Source organism: Vigna umbellata, chromosome 1 (assembly GCF_029865625.1).
Source record: "Vigna umbellata cultivar VRB3 chromosome 1, Vumbellata_1.0, whole genome shotgun sequence".
NCBI lineage: Eukaryota > Viridiplantae > Streptophyta > Magnoliopsida > Fabales > Fabaceae > Vigna > Vigna umbellata.
The window spans coordinates 55,423,854-55,433,227 of NC_142165.1; the positions used below are offsets into that span (position 1 = coordinate 55,423,854).

Below are 9,374 nucleotides of genomic sequence, written 5' to 3' on the forward strand. Positions count from 1 at the left end.
GACTTAGAACATCTAAGTTTGAAAAGTAAGGAATCAAGAAGTTTAAAGAGTCTTCACAGGGTGTACTGGGCTTTGTAAGAAAAATGGTGACTATTGTGGGTTGAGGTATAAATTGTGAAGAAAGAGTTACATGATCCTTAGGAAAAGTAAGATTACAAGCACAAGATAAGTTGGACATCCCTCTAATGAGATGGTCATGCTAATGCAATGCAAAAGTAATTTCTTAATACCTCTCGGCCTTGTTCGGTCTCAACAACTCTCAGCCATATTAATCTTTGATGCCTCTTGACCTTGTTAGGCCCCGATGGCTATCGACCTTGTCCGTCCTTGACGACTCTCAGCTTTATCTGTCCTTGACAACTCTCGGCCTTGTTTGGCCTCGACAACTCTCAGCCTTGTTCGACCTCGACAACTCTGCACCTTGTTCGGCCTTGACGACTCTTGGTCTTGTTCAGCCTTGACAACTCTCAACCTTGTTCGGCCTCAACGACTCTTGGCCTTATTTGGTCTCGACAGCTCTCGACCTTGTTCTTTCTCGATAGCTCTTGGCCTTGTTTGGCCTCGACGGATCTCGACCTTGCTTAGCCTCAACTTCCATGTTAGGCTCAACTTCTCAGCCTGAGCATCTCGGCATTTATCTATCTACCTCAAACTTTCATCCTTGATATTTCACCCTCTAAATGTAGGCTTATGTTGACTTGGAACATCTTAGCCTATGAAGGGTTGGTACATCTTAGCCTATAGAGGGTTGATACATCTCAGTCTATAATGACTAGACACATCATGGGTTAAGATGACTTGGAACATCACGACCTATGATTGACTTCCTTTAACAAGACACTTCATCTATAAAATAAAGGTTCTCACTTTTAAACTTCTATTTGACTATTTTGTAGGCAAGAAATTTCTTTGCCACCTATTAAGAAGATCCTTGTGGAATCTTTCATGTAGTTCCCTATCGCATTCCTATGTGTTCCTGGTTGAACCTTCCATGTAGTTCTCTACCACTTACGTAGGTGGCCTTAGTTGAACCTTCCAAGCAGTAACCTACTGATTTACCTAGGTGATCTTGGTCGAACCTTCCATGTAGTTTCCTACCGCCTACCTAGACAGTCCTGGTCGAACCTTTTATGCAATTTCCTATCACCTACTCAAGTAGTCCTGGTTGAACCTAAATGCAATTCCTTACCACCTATTTATGTGGTCCTAGTTGAACTTTTCAGACAGTTCCATAGAGGCTATATTGTCGGCCTCATTTGAACAACCCTCGTTGTCTTCTAACTTGTCGACCTTAGTTCAACAACTTTTTGTGTGTCGCCTACCTTGTTAGTCTCTATTAAACAACTTATGTGTGCTTCCTACCTTGTGGTCTGAGTTGAACAAACTCTCATATTTGTATACAACCTACCTTATTAGGCCCCAAATGAGTAAAAGTGGATTTTTTCCAGCTGTCATTTAGGGAATTGTACTTAAGCAAGGTTATGCTCGACTACATATCCATTAGTCGAAAAACACAAGTTATAAAAGGTAAAAGGAAAGAGACGAGTACTAGTACTGAACAAAAGACAACTTCCAAGCAACTATTCACCAATCACATCTAATTAGACCTTACATACCATCATTCAAACCTCTTCGTCGCTACACTTCTCAAGGTTGGGGGCTACTATACCTGTAAGGTTACAACCAAAGATAAATTTTCTTTGTAAAACTTTGCTTGACGACTATCGAATATCGTATCATGGTTTTGAAAGTCAGATAAGGACTAACTGCTACTATTTTACTAAAGTTCTTTACATGTCTTCAATTCATGACAAAATTGGGGTTGTTGTACTGTACATGGTCGAGTACCCTTCATCCTTATCAACATTAATCTCTTTCTGCTATAACTTAATGCAAAACACAGCCTGAGTGCCATGCCTAAGGCTGAGTACTACTTGCCAAAGGTTAAACACTGTCATTTGTAGGTCATATGTCGCATGTCGAGGGCTGAGTGCTACCTCCTGAAGGTTAAGTGTTGCCTATTAAGGGCTATGTGCCACATGTAGAAGGCCAAGTACTACCTACCGAAGGTTACATCCACTACAAGAAATCCATTAATTACCGAAGGCCTTTTGGCCGTCGATAATATCGATTTACCGAAGGCTTTACCGAGGGGCATGTGAGGTGGTAATTACCGAAGGATTGTGACCGTCGATAATGGTTGAGTGATTTTACCGAAGGCTTACGACCGTCGGTATAAGCATCGACTTAATGAAATGCGAATTTGGGATTTCCCTCTCCCATTGTCCCAAATTGTTTTCGTGCAAGTCTTCCTTTCTCCCATTACCCAAACTTTCTTTCTTCGAACACTACTCCCTTTCTTCATTCCCCAATCCAATTGAGTCTGAGAAAATTGTTTCTCCTTTGCTCCCAATGAACATTAGCTTCCTTCTTCGATTGGTCGTGGTGAGGTGAGGCTTGGAGCTGGTTTGGTGCTGTTGCTACGAGAGGCTGGGTGGTGTGTTTCTCTCATCTTCATTAGGGGTTTTCGTTGACGGCTATTCTACTGTAGAGGCTTACTTGCTGCCTTTTGTGCCACTGTCGAGGAGGCTATGTTGGAGGGAGGGTGTGGACAATCCCTGCGGTGGAGGTTTTGTGTTGCGTTTCTTTCCCTGCCGTCAAGGTAAGTAGGTTTCTTATTGAACCTGAATGTGTTTAGCCCCTATTCTTCGTAAGAGGGTGTTTAATGATTAATATTTGTTGGTGTTACGTTTTGCTAATGTAATTTGTCCATTATTCTACAAGGTTTTAGGGTTTTGATAAGGGGCTGAGTCACAGAACGTGTAGAAGGTTCCAACACAGTGGGTTAAAGCTGGTTGCAAAAGGGCTGCACTGAAGTGTCCAACAGTTATCATTTACAGGTAGGTAAAGTTCATCCTGTTGTGTTTGCCATTCTCATTGTGTTGTGTTAATTGCCTTATGAACTGAGAGCCAATTATAATTGAATTTGGATTGTTTAGTTTGCAATTTGAGCAATATGAGCATGTATGAATTGTCTATTTTGATCATAGCCTTGATAGGAAATAAATTGTGCAATTTGAGGATCCAAGTGCTATGAATGCAACTGCAACTTTACTGATCCTTTCTTGTTTTTCTGAATTTGTATCACATGGCCTCAAATAGCTGTTTTCAGGGAAATTTGAGATACATAGGCTAGGATTGCCGAAAAACGATAGAGAGGAATTTATAAAATTTGTTAGCCGTAGTGGAACACGACCTTCAAAAGAATTATATGAAATGTTGAACTCAGATAATGAACTGAGCTCATCGAGAACTTGTATACTTCCTGTGAAATTGTTCCAAGATAGATCCAGTTTTATCAGATTCTTCAGGTTCTCGATCTCCCTAGGAAGCTCACCTATCAGCCCATTAGCACTTAGATTTAGAACATACATCAAATCCACCAGTTCTCCAATTGATCTAGGAATGCTCCCTCCAAACATGTTTCCTCCAAGTTGTAAATCATTGAGCCTTTCAAATTCTGACAAGAATGCTGGAATACCACCATCAAAATTATTCTCCGAGAGAATTATAGTATTTAATTCAGTCCAATTCCGAAAATTTGATGGAAACGAACCATTCAAGAAATTGAATCCAACATCAAAGTTGATCATTTTGTTATAGTTTGACAATCGATGTGGCAAAGGGCCTTTCAAAGTATTGTGAGAAAGAACCAATGTGAACAGATTCACAAGGTTTCCCAGCTCTGAGGGTACAAGACCTATCAAGCTGTTCACGGATAAATCTAAAAGAGAGATATTTGTGAAGTTTCCAAAACTTGATGGAATTTCCCCACTGATATTGTTGTTGTTGATGTTCATATGAAGGAGATTTGGGTTAGTTTCAAAATCTGGAAGTGCCCCAGAGAAATTGTTTCCTTCAAGTCTGAGCCTTTCAAGAGTTGTGCATCTTCCAAGATCAGGTGGTATGCTGCCATAAAACTTATTGTTAGCCATATTCAACCTGACCAATTGCTTTCCAAAGCAAACATTTGGTGGGATGGGACCGGTGAAATTATTATCCGTGACGTCTAACACAACCAAACTACTATTGATCCCTAAGCTTTGAGGAATGACTCCAGAGAACTGATTTTCAAAGAAGGAGATATTCTTAAGATGTTTAAGCTCTACCATCTCAAGAGGTAGCTCACTTGAAAGGTTGTTAATGTATACATGTACCTGCTCAAGTGTTTGAATTTTCAAATGCCAAGTGGAATTTTTCCTGTCAAATGGTTTTCAAACAACATAAGTTCGCGTAATATACTCAAGTTTCCTAATTCACTTGGAATTTCTCCTTCGAGTTCATTGAAATTCAAATACAACATATCCAGTGATTTGCAATTACCAATCTGTGGAGGTATTTTCCCTGACAAACTGTTCTCTGGAATCACTAGAACAAAAAGGTTGGTAAGGAGTCCTAAGGTTGATGGTATACTGCCAACTAAGTTACTGGCTGTAGCATAAAACTCTATTAGGCCAGTACAATTCCCCAAGCTTGGTGGTATACTGATGAGAGGGTCGCACCTCCCAACAAAAGTTGTGCATAAAGAATGCAGTATAGACTAGGAAGTGACTCCTAGGTCGTCTCTCAAGGACCAAATGTGGTTCGAGTCTCAGATCAAACACGTAGTGGGGGGGTTTGTGAAATATTTTGTGAATGCAAATGACGAAATTAAAAATGAAAATTAAACACAACCGAATACAATTGGAAACATTAAAGTAAATGAAAACAGAATGAGGACCGACGGTCCTATAGATGAACGCTTCTACATTGAGATTGAACGGTTTCTAAAGTAAGTGAGGAAATTGGAAATACAGGAAGATAAAAAAAACTGAACGAAATGGACAACATGATAAACGGTAAAACTAGACTCAACAATGCAAAAAAAATAAATATTCAAACACAATTAAAATTATTAAAATGCAACACTTAAATTAAAAAGATTAATGCTCATTTCAGTTTGAAATACAATTTCGAAGAAACACCTTAGAAGCGAACAAATAATCAAAGGCATAAATTATAAATGAAGTTGCTAAACCATAAAACACATCTCTGGACTTCTTCTCCCGTGAACATGGCATCCGTATGCATTCCAACCATGAATCAACAGTTTTTCCCCAAAATCGAATGAATGCAAAGAAAAGGAATGTAATCACCGATACTTGCTTCTCTTGTGTATTTCCCACTTTTCCTAGCCGTGACCTGCACATTAAAAGAAAAGAGAAAAGAAACGTGTTGTTCTCTTCAAGCTCAACGTGTGCATGCTTCAGCTAACTATGTCCGTGTGTCACCTCCAGCCAAATGAAGTGCAAGATGTAATTTAAGGAAACAAAAACGTTCTCAGTGTGCTAGACTATTCTTCAATCAAATAGTGCGTGAAAAGCAAAATGAAAAGGCAAGAGTGAATTCAGCAACATAAAATTAAAGTGAAGCTATTTTCATTCCACCGTAACAACATTCACACTTTTTTTTTTCTTTCTTCCAAAATTAAAATGTTCCCAGCACCTATTCTCTAAGAAAAGAAAAAAAATGAAAACTGAAATGAAAACTGAGAGCTGCTGGAAGAGAGAACCGAGAGAGACCCCCTCGTGGGTGGCTGCTCACTCCAACCTAATTCCCCCCCAAAACGTTAGAGTGGCGGCTGGATGCCCCCCCCAAAAACCTGCACCTCCTGGACCTCTTTCTGCTAGCTGGGCCGTGCTTCTTCTTTTCTTTGCAGGGCGTGATGTGCTTCCAGAACCACGTCCTCACTGCTGGGCCTCCCGTGTGCTGATGTGGATGCTTCGTGTGTGAGCGTGAGTGTTGCTTCTCTGGACACCCCCTTTGCTGGATGCACCCCCCTCTTCCATTGTGGCTGCTGGAGAATGAGGAAAACATTTTGGACGCGTGGCAGCTATTAAGCCCAACGTGCACACCATCTTTGCAACGCAACCTGCTGCTGTGTGCTTCTTCTTTCAATTGAATGCACCCTTTGGCCGTGTAACTTGCTATCTTCCAACTAAATTTAGAGAACCGTGAGCATTGGGTGGAAAAACAAGTCAAAAATTGTGCTTCATCATCCTAGCTGGACCGTGGACAATTAAATGCGCAGCTTCTTTGCCACCACATGCTGCTGTGTGCACCCCCGAAAATGAAATCCACACCTCCTCTCTATCTTAGTTTAAAATAAAATTGATGTGGCAATTTCTTTTGACCTCCAAATGTCCCAAATAATATCCAACAATTTCCCTACAATTAATAATGCAAATAATTAGTCCAAATAATTCAAATTAATTAAAATAAGAATTTTTGGTCAAATTAAGCACAATTAGCAAAAACGGAAAAATACCGGACATTTAAGCACAATTCCCTAATTAAATTCGGTACAATAAGCTAAGTGAAGTGAATGAAATATTGACTCATCAAAATAGACCACACTTAGTCTTTTGCACTCCTGGGCAAAATCAAGACGCAGATCAGGGAATAGTTCAAAGGACATCCAGGGAAGTGACACAAACTTGGCACACGGAAAATAAAGACGAACAAGGAAAGAAACAGAATTACACAGTTCTCAAGGAATCTGGACCAAGAAAGGAAGTAGACAATATCCAACACAGAATCAATCAGAGAAAGCAGATACTCATGAAATCATCCAAGCAATTCAAGACATGGCAAAATGATCAATCAGCTCAAGAGGTTAATCAAAAGTAACAAAACCTCACAGATGCACTATCAGTGTTTCTCTCAAGTGTATAAGGTAAAGAATTTCAACTCAATGCACTCAAGAAAGCAAACAACAACAGACTTGGCAAGACTCTAATATCAACACTCAAAACATATGCATGTTCAAATCAAAAGGTCTTTCCATGGTTGTAATGGGGCCAAGGACAAGGGAGGGTATATCTGGATAAGAAGCTACAAACCATAAGGAATAGAGGAGCAATGGGGAACAAGTGTAAACACATTCAAACACACCCACAACCTCTAATTCCATCCTCTTCTTGACTCCATTATTCACAATTATTGACCCACATTTTTTTTCACTATTTTTCTGCTCTTCTTTTTTTTTTTCCATCCTGTCTCTTTTCTTTTCTCTCTTTTCAAAACAAAACTGTAAAAGACAAGATACACATATATTTACCAGAACAAAACAAGAAGAGGAACCAACTAGCCAACTCATCAGAAACCCCAAGGAGACCACACTTGTTCCCAAAACACTTCCAAAGCTCCAAAATTCCCTAAGGTAAAGGTACTCATGGTTTTTCACTTAGGGCTAGTGTATGAGCTTCAAAACAAAGAAATGGGGGAAAGTATAGGCTCAAAAAGGGTTTTCAAAGGATTAGAACAAGGTAAGCTTATTTGGCTAGAGAGGCTCAAGAACAAAATTGCCTTTATCACTTCCAAACATGCATATCAATCAAGAGTTATCAACAAGAGTCAAGCCAAGGCATATGCGCAAGCAATCAAGAGGCATATCAAACACAAGAAAGAACATAAAGTGGCTCAAATCTCACACAGGGTAATTGTCACAATCAATTCAACCTCTCAAACATCATAATCATCTTCCCAAGCAGAGAAAAGCAAGGATTTCAAACAAATCAGAGTATCAATGAAGTGAAAGACACATCTACAACCTAAACAAAGTCCAGAAATCAAGAGAAACATGTAAAACTGTACACAAGACATGACAAAAATAACCTAGAAAAGAAAAAATTTAACCAAGAAAACAAAAACTAACAAAGAAAAATAAAAATCTCCCCCAATAGACCACACTTAAACTACACAGTGTCCTCAATGTGTCATAAGCATAAGATCAGAAATCAAAACAGCCAACAGATCATGGACAAGTGCACTAAAAGTAGGGAAAGGGGGAGAAGAGAGAAAGGAAACTCCCCTGATCATGGTGGCAGTTGCCAATTTTGGACTTTCAGGGAGATGTCTTCCACCACAGTATCCAGCAAGGAAGTTTTGAGGAAGAATTGCTTCATCCTCCAGATTTGATCTAGCAGGGAGATATCATCCACAACTGGATCTAAGAAGCAAAGATTGTTGATGAGCAGGTTCAGCAGGTACCCGTTGATCTTCAAACTATTGTGTATGTAAGCACCCTTGTCTTCCACTGGGGGTGCATGTTGGTCAAATTCATATGTACCTCCTGCAACATGGTTAGTACATTGTGGCTCCAAAGAATTGACACACAGGGGTATAACACCTAATCCCAGTGTAACAGGCTGAACAACAGATAAACTCTCAAAACATGAATCAATTTCAAATTCAGAAACAATATCAACCACAGACTCAGATTCATGTTCAGTGCATGGAGAATAAACATACGAATTTGATATCAAAAATTGATTCTCATCATGCAGAGAGGAAGAATTAAAAACAGACTCATCAACAATACAATCATCAGCATACCTCTCAACAACGTAATCATCAACATAATCAAATTGAGGTATGCTTACCTCCTCTTCCTTGAAGATTGCTAAAGTGTGGGAAGATGAAGGTGGTCTACCTGGTTCAGGATTACTGCTTATTTCTGCCTGCTCCTCAAAATACTCATCACTATCCTCAGGTGCAAGGGTAGGGACATAGGATGATGGGAAAGTAGGTGGCGCAACAACAAGCTCATGACTCTTCTCCCCATCTTCTATGTTGATGCCACTATCATCATCATCTGGAATCTGAACAGTCTGAAATGGTAACTCTGAATCTTGAGACTGTTCCTCAGTGAGTTGAGTGGCCATCTGCCCTATCTGATCAGTCATACTCTGAATGGCAGCTCCTATTTCTTGCTGGAACTGCATGTTCTCTTGTTGGAACTGAAAGTTCTGCATGGTCATCTGCTCCAACAACTCCTTCAATGTAGGCTCAGAAGTAGAAGGCTGAGGAGCTATTTCGGCAGGAGCATTATACTGCTGACTCTCGTATTGCTGGACTGGTGGAGGCATAAAAGTACTTTGGAATGGTGGTTCTTGATATTGATGATGTGGACCATCATACCATCCCAAGGTAGGGTCATTCCATCCAAGACCGTTGCTGTAAGCATATTGCACAGGGGAAAATTTGCTCAGAAACTGATGCTCAAGATATCCCCAATCGGTAACGGATCTCAGAGGAAGAGAGTCATTCCAATCCTTAGCTGCTCCTTGTAATGAATGCGGAAATGCGCTCAAGAAAATGTAATCAAGAGGGACATCTGGAGGTTTCATTGAAGAGCACATGATGTGGAGCTCCTCCAAATGTCTGTGTGGGCATTCTCCTGCAAAACCATGAAACTTAGGCAGCAAATGTATCAGTCCAGGGGTGAGATCGCAATGAAGATCATCCTCCTTAAGTGAAACCGGCTCACAAAG

General features: G+C 40.1%; 1 protein-coding gene across 1 annotated transcript; it reads right to left on the bottom strand.

The window, feature by feature from the left end:
* Window positions 1-3,044: 3,044 nt before the first annotated feature.
* On the bottom strand, window positions 3,045-4,187 carry LOC148205800 (uncharacterized). The gene has a single exon (XM_088105363.1). The coding sequence runs from the start codon at window positions 4,170-4,172 to the stop codon at window positions 3,045-3,047; it is 1,128 nt and encodes a 375-aa protein (XP_087961489.1). The 5' UTR covers window positions 4,173-4,187.
* Window positions 4,188-9,374: the final 5,187 nt, after the last annotated feature.